The sequence below is a fragment of the Podarcis raffonei genome, chromosome 13 (assembly GCF_027172205.1).
Source record: "Podarcis raffonei isolate rPodRaf1 chromosome 13, rPodRaf1.pri, whole genome shotgun sequence".
Lineage (NCBI taxonomy): Eukaryota > Metazoa > Chordata > Lepidosauria > Squamata > Lacertidae > Podarcis > Podarcis raffonei.
The window spans coordinates 31,913,961-31,928,001 of record NC_070614.1 but is presented as its reverse complement, the minus strand read 5'-3'; the positions used below and the strand labels follow the sequence as shown (position 1 = coordinate 31,928,001).

General features: G+C 41.0%; 3 protein-coding genes across 3 annotated transcripts; 1 reads left to right on the top strand and 2 right to left on the bottom strand.

Moving 5' to 3' along the window:
• Positions 1–83: 83 nt before the first annotated feature.
• LOC128398760 (olfactory receptor 14A16-like) lies at positions 84–1,052 on the top strand. Its single transcript, XM_053360013.1, has one exon. The coding sequence runs from the start codon at positions 84–86 to the stop codon at positions 1,050–1,052; it is 969 nt and encodes a 322-aa protein (XP_053215988.1).
• A 2,402-nt stretch (positions 1,053–3,454) lies between these two features.
• Positions 3,455–4,411, bottom strand: LOC128398759 (olfactory receptor 6M1-like). Its single transcript, XM_053360012.1, has one exon. It carries the CDS (start codon positions 4,409–4,411, stop codon positions 3,455–3,457), a length of 957 nt encoding a protein of 318 aa, XP_053215987.1.
• Positions 4,412–12,318: 7,907 nt separating this feature from the next.
• On the bottom strand, positions 12,319–13,245 carry LOC128399348 (olfactory receptor 5F1-like). The gene has a single exon (XM_053360691.1). It carries the CDS (start codon positions 13,243–13,245, stop codon positions 12,319–12,321), a length of 927 nt encoding a protein of 308 aa, XP_053216666.1.
• Positions 13,246–14,041: the final 796 nt, after the last annotated feature.

The window sequence follows — 14,041 nt, the reverse complement described above, 5'->3', positions numbered from 1 at the left end:
TTTCAGAATTTATAATAAAGACACCTTCTTCTATGTGCAAATGAATTAATCAATACTGTTTCTCTTCTTCCAACAGTCAAAATATGATTCATGTCATTCTCAACATAACAATGATTGAAAATTTCGTACTTCTAGGATTTTCTGGGGGTCGACATCTGCAGATTTTACACTTTGCGATCTTCTTTGCAATGTACCTGACTGCCCTGGTGGGAAATCTTCTGATCATTACCCTGATTGCTGTCAACAGTCATCTGCACACCCCAATGTATTTTTTTCTTGTCAACTTATCAATCCTTGATATTGGCTCAATCTCCGTCATCATTCCCAAATCCATGGCAAATTCCATCATGAACATAAGACTGATTTCATATTCACAGTGCGTTACTCAAACGTTTCTCTTCATCCTTTTTGCATCATCAGACTTCTTCCTCCTCACTGCCATGGCCTATGACCGATATGTAGCTATTTGTCACCCTTTGCACTATGCATCTATGATGAAATGGAGCAGTTGCATTCAAATGGCAGGTGGAGCATGGATGTTTGGTTTGTTCAATGCTGCTTTGCACACTGGTACTGTTTTTTCACTTCCTTTCTGCTCCAATGTCATCCACCAGTTCTTCTGTGAAATTCCACGCCTACTTAAGATCTCCTGCTCTGATTCATACCTCAATGAAATTTGGGCTCTTCTATTTACTGCTGTGTTATGTCTTGGTTGCTTTGTGTTCATTGTCATATCCTATGTTCAGATCTTTACTGCGGTCTTGAGAATGCCCTTCATGGCAAACAGGCAGAAAGCCTTCTCCACTTGCATTCCCCACATCACTGTTGTCTCCATATTATTCATCACTTCTGTCTTCACCTACTTAATGCCAACCTCTAATTCTCCATACCATCTGGATGAAGTGCTTGCTGTGTTATATACTGTGGTGCCTCCACTGATGAACCCAATAATCTACAGCATGAGAAACAAAGATGTCAAAACTGCCTTGTGGAAATTGCTGGGTTTTATTTTTTGTAGGAATAATAAAAAGAGGCCTCCCGTTCACCTATAAGCCTGTTTTTGTTTCATCTCTTCTTGCAATACAGCTTTTTTAAAAAAAGCACTGAGCTCACCTTACATAGCTTTTCCCTGTAATAATAGTTTTCTGTAACAATAAACTTTGCTACTTTTTACAATAGTTTGGTTTATAATAGTTTAGGCATTCCTTGTCCAGGGAGGCCTAGCTATTTTAATCTCTGATGACCTTCTTGGCATCTTAAAGCATTTTAATTAGATGCTTATTAATGTTTCAACTAACTTGTTTTATGGCTTTATTTTGCTGTGTATTTTATTACTGTTCTGCCATCTTTTATTATATTTTATTGTATTTGCATTATTGATGACATCTACTTAATTTATATTTGGTGGAAAGTTAGAATACAAACATAAGAAATAAATAAGATTTTGTTTCTTCAGAATATTCAGAATATTTTGCCTTCCTTCATCAACACAGGCACATACTTTCAGGTCTCAGCCACACCTCTGTTTGCCCTGCCACATTCTCCCAGAAAAATCCAATCTTTAGAGCTGAATCGGAACAAACAGAAACTGTGCATTCTGCAGATGGCTGTTTGTTCTTGTTTTTGTTCTTGTCTATTGTTAAAGAAAGGTTTTTCTGGGGGAAAGCAGCACACCATGGCAAAATTGCTTAGACCTATATCCTCGAAAGCATGGGACAAGTGGAAAACCACTCTAACCTGCACAGGAGACAAGCAGATGTGTGGATGAGCCCTTGCTTCAATTTATTTTGTTTTGTGCAGTGTGGTAGTGGATATATCTCAGTGAATGTTGTTTTTTATTCATTCCATACATTATTATTTGTCACATATGTGGCACATGAGACTTAACTGAGCATTCTTGAATGCAGCAAGCTGGTGGAACTTAAGCCTGTATAAATTATGCCAGATTCACACCCTGTAAATGTCCAGCACTAGCCTAGTCGAGCTAAAGGAAAGTACCACAACCCAGAGAGCCAGCTCACCTGGCATTACCTACCAGGGAATGGGGTGCACTTGTGACACACAAGGAGAGTTTTCAAGTCTCCTGATCAGGTGTGTATGAACTGTACAGATAGCTCACCAACAATGGCTCATAATTGCTAGCACAGGAATACAAACAAACTGGGCACAGAGTGCACACAGAGTCTCTAGCAGTGCTCATTGGGGCAGGCAATCAGCACAATGTGTGTGCCACACATCAGCACATGCTCTTATCACACAGGTATGTGCACCAACAGCATGGGACAGTGTGGCCAGGTAAGCAAGCACATGGGAGCACACCAGAACACCCATGTTGCACCCACATTGCACCCACTGCACAGACCCCAAACACCCACCTTATCCAGCATTGCAATCCCACTCCACAAGAATGCACAGCACACACAGAGAAATCCTAAAGATAGTTTATTGAAAGCACCCTATAAGTTGCACAAAACTACTGGTACTAAGCAGGCATTGAGCAGGTAGGAAACTCAGACACAAGCTGCCCCAGAGTCCTCTGGGGCTGGTGCAGAGGGCATGGCCCCAGCGATAGGCACCAGGCACATCCTCCTCCAATGTCTCTTCTTCCTCTGTGGTGGTGGCAGAAGTTTTTGACTGCAACTTGGTTAATGTCTTACTTGACGGGTCATTCCTCGACCTTCTGCAGAACACATAAGAATCTGCAAACCTCTAAAAACAGAAAGATTTGCTTTTCCCTGACACATTTGTAATTAGGCATATTCCTTTTATGTGTAAAGGGACTGTCAGGGATAGATTCACATATGCTCCTTGCATAAAGCTTAGATATAGAACCTCAGTGTGATATTAGGCAAGAATTCAGGATTCCCACACAATGTCACTCCACAACAGGTTTTGCTTTCTGAAATATAATGAGGAAAACTAGTTTAATCAACAACCTCTTTCTTTCCACTCAACCTTTGTTCATTCCCATACCCATGATAGGCCTCTCCTGTCTGCTGCATACTTTGTTTAGAAGTGGGGGACAAGCAGAACAGCTCTACCTCTCTCTCGCTCCTTCTCCCCATGTAGGAGCCAGTGTGGTGTAGTGGTTAAGAGCGATGGACTCATAATCTGGTGAACCAGGTTTGATTCCCCGCTCCTTCTCATGCAGCTGCTGGGTGACCTTGGGCTAGTCACACTTCTCTGAAGTTTCTCAGCTTCACTCACCTCATAGAGTGTTTGTTGTGGGGTAGGGAGGGAAAGGAGATTGTTAGCCACTTTGAGACACCTTAGGGTAGTGATAAAGCGGGATATCAAATCCAAACTACTACTACTACTACTACTACTACTACTACTACTACTCTTCTTCTTCTTCTTCTTCTTCTTCTTCTTCTTCTTCTTCTTCTTCTTCTATATAGGGGCAATTCGGAAAAATGAATCAAGATTCCATCTCTCCAAGTATGCTTCAACAATCTCAGGCCTCACTTTTTAAAATGGCCTGCAGTCTTCTCAATGCATCTCTCAGTGTTTCCTTCACGGTCTTGTTCCTGAAGCTGTAAATAATAGGGTTTAGCAATGGGGTCACTACTGTGTTGAATACTGTGGCTATTTTGTTGAATTCCATTGAAGAGCTGCCAGCTGGCTTGATATAGATGAAGATGGAGCTGCCATAATAAAGTGATGCCACAGTGATATGCGAAGTGCATGTGCTAAAGGCTTTCTTTCTGCCTTTAGCAGAGGGTATCCTAATCACAGTGACAATGATGCAGATATAAGAGATTGTTGTTACAGATACAGAGCTGAGAAGCATGAAGCAGGAAACTGCCAAATCTAAGGCCTGGAGAAAGCGAACATCAGCACAGATCATTTCCAAAAGAGGGCCACTGTCACAGAAAAAGTGGTCAATAACATTGGAGCCACAGAAAGGCAGTCCTGCCTTCAGCACCATGGAGGCAGAGATGGAAAAGAAGCTGCAGAACCAACAAGACAGGACCATTAGCACGCAGACACGGGAGTTCATGATAGCAGTATACCGCAGAGGGTTGCAGATAGCCACATAGCGATCCACTGACATAGCAGCCAAAAGGAGGACTTCAGTGGAACCAGCAACAAAGTAGATATATCCTTGCAAGGCACAGGCAACAAAAGATATGGTGTTTTCCTTTGAGATAAGTAGGGTGAGCATCTTCGGAGTGACAGTTGTGGTGATGATGATCTCCAGCCAGGAGAGGTTCTTGAGTAGATAGTACATTGGTGTATGCAAACGGTGGTCCACATGGATTATGACGATGACTAAAGTGTTCCCAATCAAAGTCAGTATGTACATGACAAGGAAGAGGAAGAAGAGTGGTTTTTGAAACTGGTGGAGATTAGAGAAGCCAAGTAGGACAACCTCAGTAACAATGGTTTTAGAGATGTTTCTGAAGGTCATCTTACCAACATATGTTCCTTCTGAAAGAAAGTGGAATATTTAGTATATAATTAAAATAAATTAAGAAAAATCATTCTAGAAAAATCAGTGATATGTTTCCTTAGCGACTAATTTGTTATTTTGGTAAGAGCTCCTGTAGTTAAAGACCTAGGTTTCTAGGAAAAGTCAAAGCTCAGTAGTGGAATAACTGTTTTCCATGCAAAGGCTCCCAAATTCAGTCCCTGGCATCACCAAGTAGGGCTGGGGAGGTCTTCCTACCCAAAAAATCCTGGACAACCACTGACAGTAAATGTATATAACACTGAGCTAGATGAACTAGTGGTTTGACTCAAAATAAGGCAACTTCTCACATCCTTCCGATGCTCCTAAAAATATAACTAATGCTATAACCCCCCTAATTTCAGTTTTCCTTTGTAGCATGAAGAAAGAGTTGCAGTTTGGGGAAAGAGTTTAAAGATGATAAGTCCACAGAAAAATATACTAGTTTAGTTAATTTTCCTTTTACTCATTATATTTTATATTATTACTGCAATTATATCCCACCTTTCCTCTAGGGAACTCCAGGTGGCATAAATGGTTCCCATCTTATCCACACAACAACCACATGAGACAGGTGAGGCTAAGAGACTGTGGGTGGCTTAAGGTCACTCAGTCAGCTTCACGGGTGAGTGGAGATTTTAATCCTGCTATCCAAGGATCAGTCCAACGCTAACTATGTCAGTCTAACTATGACACCACATTGGCTTTTAGAACAGTAGCAATAACTGACTGTGGTGTCAGACTGCTAAACACATGTGCTGCTAGAACAGCTGAAACATTTCCAAATCTTGAAATATTCATTCAGGAGCTAGATGGAAATGGGAAGCTTTTCAGTTGTTTTCAAATAGTTTATTTTACTACATACTACATCTACTCCAATTATGGCTTCCAAGTTGGTCTGTTGGGACATTCTCCAGAAACATTATTGTGATCTTTTATCTGATTTGATGAAATCAAAATGTCCCCTTTTTAACAGAGCCCTCTTCCTTCCAACTCTCACCAGATCATTGCTTATACATATCAGCACACCAGCCGATACCTACAATAGAATTTCTGAGCTCAGCTCCCAAAGGTAGATGGCCCTATTCTCCTTGTCACAGATTGCAGTGCAATCAACGAGGTCAGTATTTGATTTTGATGGAAAAAATTGATGGGTGAAAAATGTACCATTGTAAATGTGTACACTCCCAACAATAAGTAATCAAGAATTTTCAAAGCACTCTTAATTTTTGGAAGTATGCATTACTCATGCAGATGATCTTAATTGAGTTAGTCTTCATGGAGTAATGCCTCAAGGTTTTATTATTTTTAAATAGATAGTTGCAGGCACAGGTAATCAGAGGGCAATGATATACTTTCTATTTCAAAACACACTTTTATTCAATCATTGGTTATTATTATTTTTCAGATTTGTACAATATATTAATAGTGCACTCTGAATAATATAAGAACAATAGATTAGCCCTGGTTAATCAGGCCAAGGCCAAAGGCTCACCTAGTCCACCATCCTTTTCTACTATGTTCTCTCAAACAGAACCTGAGTGCAACATTGCTCTCTCTGCTTTTGAACCCTAGCAACTGGTATCCAGAGGCAAACTCAGTGCTATTTTTTCTAGAAAAAGAGGTGCCAGAACTCACCATGAATGCCTCCTTTGTTCTCTTATAGTGGCAATGGCACCCACCTGAGAAGTACTAGAACTGAGGTCCGGTGCGTTCCAGCTTTAAAAAAAGCCTCTAACGCTGGAGCTAGATCATAGCAATCACAACTAGTAGCCCCTGATAACATTATACTTTGTGATCATAATAAATTTGTGGTTATTCTTTAGCTTTAATAGTTCATCCTTATTTTTATTCCTTCTTTTAACATATTTTCACAACACTCATACCCATTACAGTCATGTTTTCCCCTCACCATATCATAATCCTTGCTCATTAAAGTCTTAATTCTGCAATGCCCCTTTTGCCTTCCAAAGGATTCTCTCCAATGTCATATTGAGTGTCCATGGTAGCATTTCCTATTCTACTTACACTTTTCCTTCATTATGGTGAGTCCCAGGTCAAAGGCAGATGCTGTGTTTCTGTAGTTACATGCTTTGCCAGTCATGGAAGAGCTGATTTTTTATCCCTGAAATGGATCCTATCTTTTTGTCTCTGCTGGGGAAATTTCAGTCAATCAGTCAGGTCAGCTGCTGTGCTAAATGATGTAGATGGATCACATAACTTTTACAGAAGAACCAGTCTCCCTCAGTTTAACTTCAATAATAATTGGAAGTCTCTGGTTGCAATCTCTCCTCAGCCATCTTCCCATGACATGCTCACTCAGGCTTGTATGTGGTGAAGCTAAATGGACAGAAGCAACCTGAGCAAATATATATCCTGTGAAATATGTAGGGCTATATGCACCTAACGTGCTATGTATTTTATTTAGCAGTCATCCTGGTATGTTAGTACCCTCATTTAGTTTACAGAAGCAATTCCAATTAAAGTTGGGAGATCAGGAAACTTGTACAGTGGCATCATGGCCCTATGGGAGAAACCCAATTGAGACTCCTTAAACATAGGTATCTCCCAACTTTCTGGGGGGGGGGGGAAGAACAACAATAGCAGACACACACCCCAAGCTGCTATTTTGGATCTGATACAGTGAAGTGGATAGGGTTAGGATGTTGGACTTAGACTTTGATGGGTTCAAACCCATCACTGTCAAGGGCCCATACTGTGACCTTGAGCAATTCCAATTTGTAGTAGCTGTAAAATGGGGCTTATTGTGAAGGAAAAGAATAACATTTGTAAAGCCCTTTAGGCATCCAAAATAATGCATAAAATATTGTTTCGACTTTTCCCTTCTAAAGTTCAGTTTTGCACAGCTCCTTGCTTTGACCACATTCTACAAAGGTGGTGACCTGAAGTGCAACTTTCTCATAACTGTTAGGTGGATTTGTAGCTAGCTGATTGACTAAACCCCAAACTAATGACTGGAGAAAAACTAGTTACATAAATGTAAATGTATCTTATTACCTATAAGAAAATCAAATTAATAAAATGCATGTGTTTGGATGTGATTGACCCTAAGTCTGAATATTCTTATCTAGTGGTATAGAGTAAAAAACAATTTGAATTAAAGAAATGAATGACCAAGCCTGTTAGATAGATTCTATTCATTTATACATATTTCTGCAGCATGGACCTCCTTTTAACCTAAGTTGTAGATCCTCATGTCTACCATATAATTCCACCTAGTATTTATTGCACTTCATATCCATTTATTCTATGCAGCTGAAATATCATCATAAAGAGACAGCCTAATTAATCTTAATATGGTAGTACTGGGGGAGCATTGCAGAACCAACTAAAGCAGAATGGCTCTATCACTAATGCACAATTATTGTGTTAAGAATATGTTGCAGAATACACCTGCAATAAAAGACCAGTCTGGAGGGGCCCTTAGTCTGGACGCAACCCGTTATTTTTTCAGTGGCCAAAGCAGAGTTAAGCGTGCTTAAGCCCACTGAGATCAACAGCCTTTGTCACATTTGTCTTGGATTGTGGTTATTGATTTTTAAATTAATGATGTATATCCTATCAGGAAGGCTCAGGTGGGCAAAAAATAAAATTAAAATAAGAGTCCCCATGATAGCAAAATGGGGGGGGGGGGAAAGGGGAATTAAATCACTTGTACTGCACCATGTTTGGGATTTATGTTTAGAGTGGGTCACTCAGATACAAAATATTAAGGTGAAGGGAGTTGAAGGCACCATGGAATGGTACTTGGGACGGGAGCATAATTTGAAAATTGGAAGAACTTGCTCCCTACTTGAAAAATATTGCGAACACCCATGGTCACAAGTTCCTATGCCTAATATGAACTTGCTTGTTGCTCCTCTGAATGCTGCTCTTTCAAAGTTCTGCTAAGATCACAAGGGGAAAATTTACTTCACCCTTGTAAAGTAACATGTAAAGTAGTAAAAGAATTCTAGGAGATGATGTATGATGAACTGGAAAAAATGTTTAAAATAACTTTTTCTAAAAAACCTGAAATTTTCCTTCAGAAATTCTAGGTGCTGAAATTCCAACGGATCAGAAAAGACTATTTATGTATGCGACCACTGCTGCTCGGATGTTACTAGCCCAGAGATGGAAAGAAGACCCTAGAATCATAGAATCATAGAGTTGGAATAGACCACAAGGGCCATCGAGTCCAACCCCCTGCCAAGCAGGAAACACCATCAGAGCACTCCTGACATATGGTTGTCAAGCCTCTGCTTAAAGACCTCCAAAGAAGGAGACTCCACCACACTCCTTAGCAGCAAATTCCACTGTCGAACAGCTCTTACTGTCAGGAAGTTCTTCCTAATGTTTAGGTGGAATCTTCTTTCTTGTAGTTTGGATCCATTGCTCCGTGTCCGCTTCTCTGGAGCAGCAGAAAACAACCTTTCTCCCTCCTCTATATGACATCCTTTTATATATTTGAACATGGCTATCATATCACCCCTTAACCTCCTCTTCTCCAGGCTAAACATGCCCAGCTCCCTTAGCCGTTCCTCATAAGGCATCGTTTCCAGTCCTTTGACCATTTTGGTTGCCCTCCTCTGGACACGTTCCAGTTTGTCAGTGTCCTTCTTGAACTGTGGTGCCCAGAACTGGACACAGTACTCCAGGTGAGGTCTGACCAGAGCAGAATACAGTGGCACTATTACTTCCCTTGATCTAGATGCTATACTCCTATTGATGCAGCCCAGAATTGCATTGGCTTTTTTAGCTGCCGCGTCACACTGTTGGCTCATGTCAAGTTTGTGGTCCACCAAGACTCCTAGATCCTTTTCACATGTACTGCTCTCAAGCCAGGTATCACCCATCTTGTATTTGTGCCTCTCATTTTTTTTTTGCCCAAGTGCAATACTTTACATTTCTCCCTGTTAAAGTTCATCTTGTTTGTTTTGGCCCAGTTCTCTAATCTGTCAAGGTCGTTTTGAAGTGTGATCCTGTCCTCTGGGGTGTTAGCCACCCCTCCCAGTTTGGTGTCATCTGCAAATTTGATCAGGATGCCCTTGAGTCCATCATCCAAGTCGTTGATAAAGATGTTGAATAAGACCGGGCCCAAGACAGAACCCTGTGGTACCCCACTAGTCACTCTTCTCCAGGACGAAGAGGAACCATTGATGAGCACCCTTTGGGTTCGGTCAGTCAGCCAGTTAGAAATCCACTGAGTGGTAGCATAGTCAAGACTGCATTTTACCAGCTTCTTTACAAGAATATCATGGGGCACCTTGTTGAATGCCTTGCTGAAATCAAGGTAGGCTACATCCACTGCGTTCCCTTCATCTACCAGGCTTGTAATTCTGTCAAAAAACGAGATCAGGTTAGTCTGACATGACTTATTTTTCAGAAATCCATGCTGACTATTGGTGATCACAGCATTCCTTTCTAGGTGCTCACAGACAGTTTGCTTAATGATCTGCTCCAGAATCTTCCCTGGTATTGATGTCAGACTGACTGGGTGGTAATTATTTGGGTCCTCTCTTTTCCCCTTTTTGAAAATAGGAACAACATTTGCCCTCCTCCAGTCTGCCGGGACTTCGCCTGTTCTCCAGGAATTCTCAAAGATGACTGCCAGTGGTTCTGAGATCACATCTGCCAGTTCTTTTAATACTCTTGGATGCAGTTCATCTGGCTCTGGAGACTTGAATACATCTAAACTAGCCAAGTATTCTTGTACTATCTCCTTAGTTATTCTGGGCTGTGTTTCCTCTGCTGAATCATTTGCTCCAAATTCTTCAGGTCGGGCATTGTTTTCTTTATCGGAGAAGACTGAGGCAAAGAAGGCATTGAGGAGTTCAGCCCTTTCTGTGTCCCCTGTTTGCATTTCACCATCTTCTCCTGTGAGTGACCCCACTGTTTCTTTGTTCTTCCTTTTGCTACGGACATACCCATAAAAGCCTTTTTTTGTTGCTTTTAACCTCTCTAGCAAGCCAGAGTTCATTCTGTGCTTTAGCTTTTCTGACTTTGTGTCTACATGTGCTGGCTATTTGTTTGAATTCCTCTTTGGTGGTTTCCCCCCTTTTCCATTTTTTGTACACATCCTTTTTTAATCTTAACTCAGTTAAAAGTTCTTTAGATAGCCACCCTGGCTTCTTTAGGCACCTTCCATGTTTCCGTCTCAATGGTATTGCCTGAAGTTGTGATTTTACTATCTCCCTCTTAACAAACTCCCAGCCATCATGAACTCCCTTTCCTTTTAGTATTACTGTCCTTGGGATCTCACCCAGCACTTCCCTCAGTTTTATGAAGTCGGCTTTCTTAAAGTCAAGAAATTGAGTCCTAGTATGCTTGGCTGCTCCTTTCCGCTGTATAGTAAACTTCAGAAGAGCATGATCACTCGCACCTAATGATCCTTCCACTTCTACCCCACTAACCAGGTCATCAACATTGGTTAGGACCAGTTCTAAAATGGCTGTTCCTCTTGTTGCTTCTCCCACTTTCTGGACAATGAAGTTGTCTGCAAGGCCAGTGAGGAATCTGTTTGACCTCATGCTCTTGGCTGAGTTTGACATCCAACAAATATCCGGGTAATTGAAGTCCCCCATTACTACTATCTCCCGTCCTTTTGCATGCTTGGCCATCTGTTCCAGGAAGGCATCATCTATGTCCTCCGTTTGGCTTGGGGATCTATAGTAAACTCCCACAATGAGGCCTCTGTTATTCTTCTCTCCCTTAATTTTGACCCAAATGCTCTCACTTTGGCTTTGAGGTTCTAAATCTTGGATCTCTTCACAGGTATACACATCCCTGACATATAACGCCACTCCTCCTCCTTTCTTGTCTGGTCTGTTTCTCTGAAATAGATTGTATCCCTCCATTATTACATTCCAATCATGGGACTTTACCCACCAGGTTTCAGTGATGCCTATTATGTCATATTTAGTTTGCTGCACCAAGAGCCCTACCAGAGAAGAATGGCAGATTAAGTTGATGGACTATGCCGAAATGTCAAAAATGACCAGAAGAATCAGAATTCAGGAAGACCAAATTTTTGATAAGGAATGGGGGAAATATATAATTTACCTTAAAAGCCATTGTAAACAATTCAAATTATTAGTAGGATTGGAGCACCACTTATAGTTTAATGTTGAATTTTGGTTATAATGGAGATTTAATAGATTTGGATTAATAGGCAAGATGAGGGAGGAAAGGTTAATATAAGGACCCACAAAAGGGAGGACGGAAGCCCAGGAGATTCTTTGGAATTCTCTTTTTTGTTTGTTGTTTGATAATTGTTTGTAAATTTTAAAATCTGAAAAAAAGAATTAAAAAAAGAAAAGGAAAAGAAAATTTACTCCACCCTTTCTGGATATAGATAGATAAAGATATAGATATGGATGATATATAGATAGATGCATGCGATGTGAAATCACATGTTTAAGTTACACATAAGCCCTGATAGTGATCTTAGCTGTCTACTTCCCTACTCCCCAGACTTTAGTAAGATAACTCTAAGATGGGGTTTGTTATTTATTGGCTGAGTTTTTATTTTTCCATCTTTCCCTTGCTAGCCACAGCAAGGAATGGTTGACACTTTGGTAAGAGTTATGGGAGTACAGGAATATAATAATATTGCTCCTCTCCCTCTATCTTCACTCATTCTTTGAATATTTAACAATATCTGCAGATGTCAGTTTTGGGGTGTTACTAATATTATAGTCACTACTGTATAGTGGTTCAGGAGAATTTAGCATTTTTTACTTTGAAAAGTGAGCTAAATAATAGATGGAAAATCTTCTTTATTAACTGATTATTTGATGTTTCACAATTTAGCACAAACCCCAACTTGTCTGTGGAGAGAAAAATCTGAGCTTTCAGAATGCAACGTGTTATTTCTTTCCAAGAACATTCAGAAATGCAACTTGCATTTCCCTGTTTCTGAAGCTGTAGATGAGGGGATTCAGAAAAGGAGTGATGATGGTGTATAAAACAGAGATCAAGCGCTCCTGTTCCATGGAGCGGCTGGAGGAAGGAGACATGTAGGTGAAGATGGCTGTGCTGTAGAAGATGCTCACCACAGTAAGATGGGAAGCACAGGTCGAGAATGTCTTGATCCTACCCGGTGCTGAATGAATTTTGAGTACAGCTGAGACAATGAGGATGTAGGAGAGTACAATCAAGGAGACTGTTGTTATCATTATGCTTCCGGAGATTATGAAAGTCACCAACTCAGCAAGGGAGGTATCCGAGCAGGAGAGGTGCAGGAGAGGTGGGATGTCACAAAAGAAATGCATAATCTTATTGGAGCCACAGAAGTTCAGGGAGAATATAAAAGATGTGTTGACAATGGCATTGATATTTCCAATGGTCCATGAAGCAGCCAAAAGCCACCTGAGGATCGGCTGGCTCATGAGCAAAGTGTAGCGCAGTGGGTGGCAGATGGCGGCATAGCGATCATATGCCATGACAGAAAGGAGGGCGCCTTCCGTGGCAGCTGTGGTTAGAAAAAAATACATCTGGATCACACAGCCTGCAAAGGAGATGGTCTTGTCCTTGGACAGAAGGTCCCACAACATCTTTGGCACGGTGGTGGTGATGTAGCAGAGCTCTGTAAATGACAGGTTGCTCAGCAAGAAGTACATAGGAGTGTGGAGGTGCTGGTCAGCCTGTATTAAAATAATGATGGTTAGATTCCCTGTTAAGGTGATTACGTAGATCATCAGTCCAATAGCAAAGAGGAGGCTCTGGAGTTTAGGGTCATCTGACAGTCCCAAAAAGGTGAATTCTTTCAGAGTGGTTTGGTTTTTCCTTTCCATTTTGCCATGGATTTCTATCTCCAGAAGGCATCAGGACTCCTCAGAGGGCTTCCTTCACTGTACAAAGAACTGCACATTCAGGAGAGTGGGGGGGGGGGACATAATAAGAAAGGTTAAGTGTTGACAACTGTTTAACAGGACTTTAAAGTCTGACACAGCTACGGATAAAATGTTAGGTAGCACTGACTGCACTTCATAAAAATGGCTGTTGGGAAGACTCCATGGATAGTTTTCAATCATGCTGAGTGATTGATTGTGGGGGCTAGATATATTTCCCTCCAAAGCAGAACGGATAACAACTTATCAAACATCCTTGTCCTGTAACAAGTGACGTGGCTTAATTGTTTGTGTCATGTGAACACTTTGTTCTCCAGGCATTGTGCTGTCTTGCACCTGTGTCTCTCTATCTTTGTGTTCCATCATTATGTGTTGATCTATGAGGTTCTGAAAGAAGGAAATAGGAAGCCAAATCTCTCTAAGTTCATTTCCTCTATGCCTGTCAATTATGTGGAGACAAACTACTGTGCTACTGGAGCTAAATCAGGGTTAGTGTGAGTATAACACAAAAGGAGATGTCACTTCCCTCCTTCCAACTGAGAAGACCTATGGATTCAAAAAATTAGTGTCAGAGACCTCCTGGTGAGCCCTTACTCTTTGAGCTTCAGACTTTTGCTATCATTAGATCTCATCCTGTTTTGTTTATTTGCTGTACTGTTACATCCAGCCTAGCGCTATGCATTTCTCCCTTCTCCCTGTAAGTCATCACTGAGGTAATTGGCCTCAGACAATTACCAGC

What these genes read in the sequence shown, in the direction of transcription:
- LOC128398760 (XM_053360013.1), top strand. Translation starts at nt 84, where the DNA reads ATGATTCATGTCATTCTCAACATAACAATGATTGAAAATTTCGTACTT.
- LOC128398759 (XM_053360012.1), bottom strand. Translation starts at nt 4,411, where the DNA reads ATGACCTTCAGAAACATCTCTAAAACCATTGTTACTGAGGTTGTCCTA.
- LOC128399348 (XM_053360691.1), bottom strand. Translation starts at nt 13,245, where the DNA reads ATGGAAAGGAAAAACCAAACCACTCTGAAAGAATTCACCTTTTTGGGA.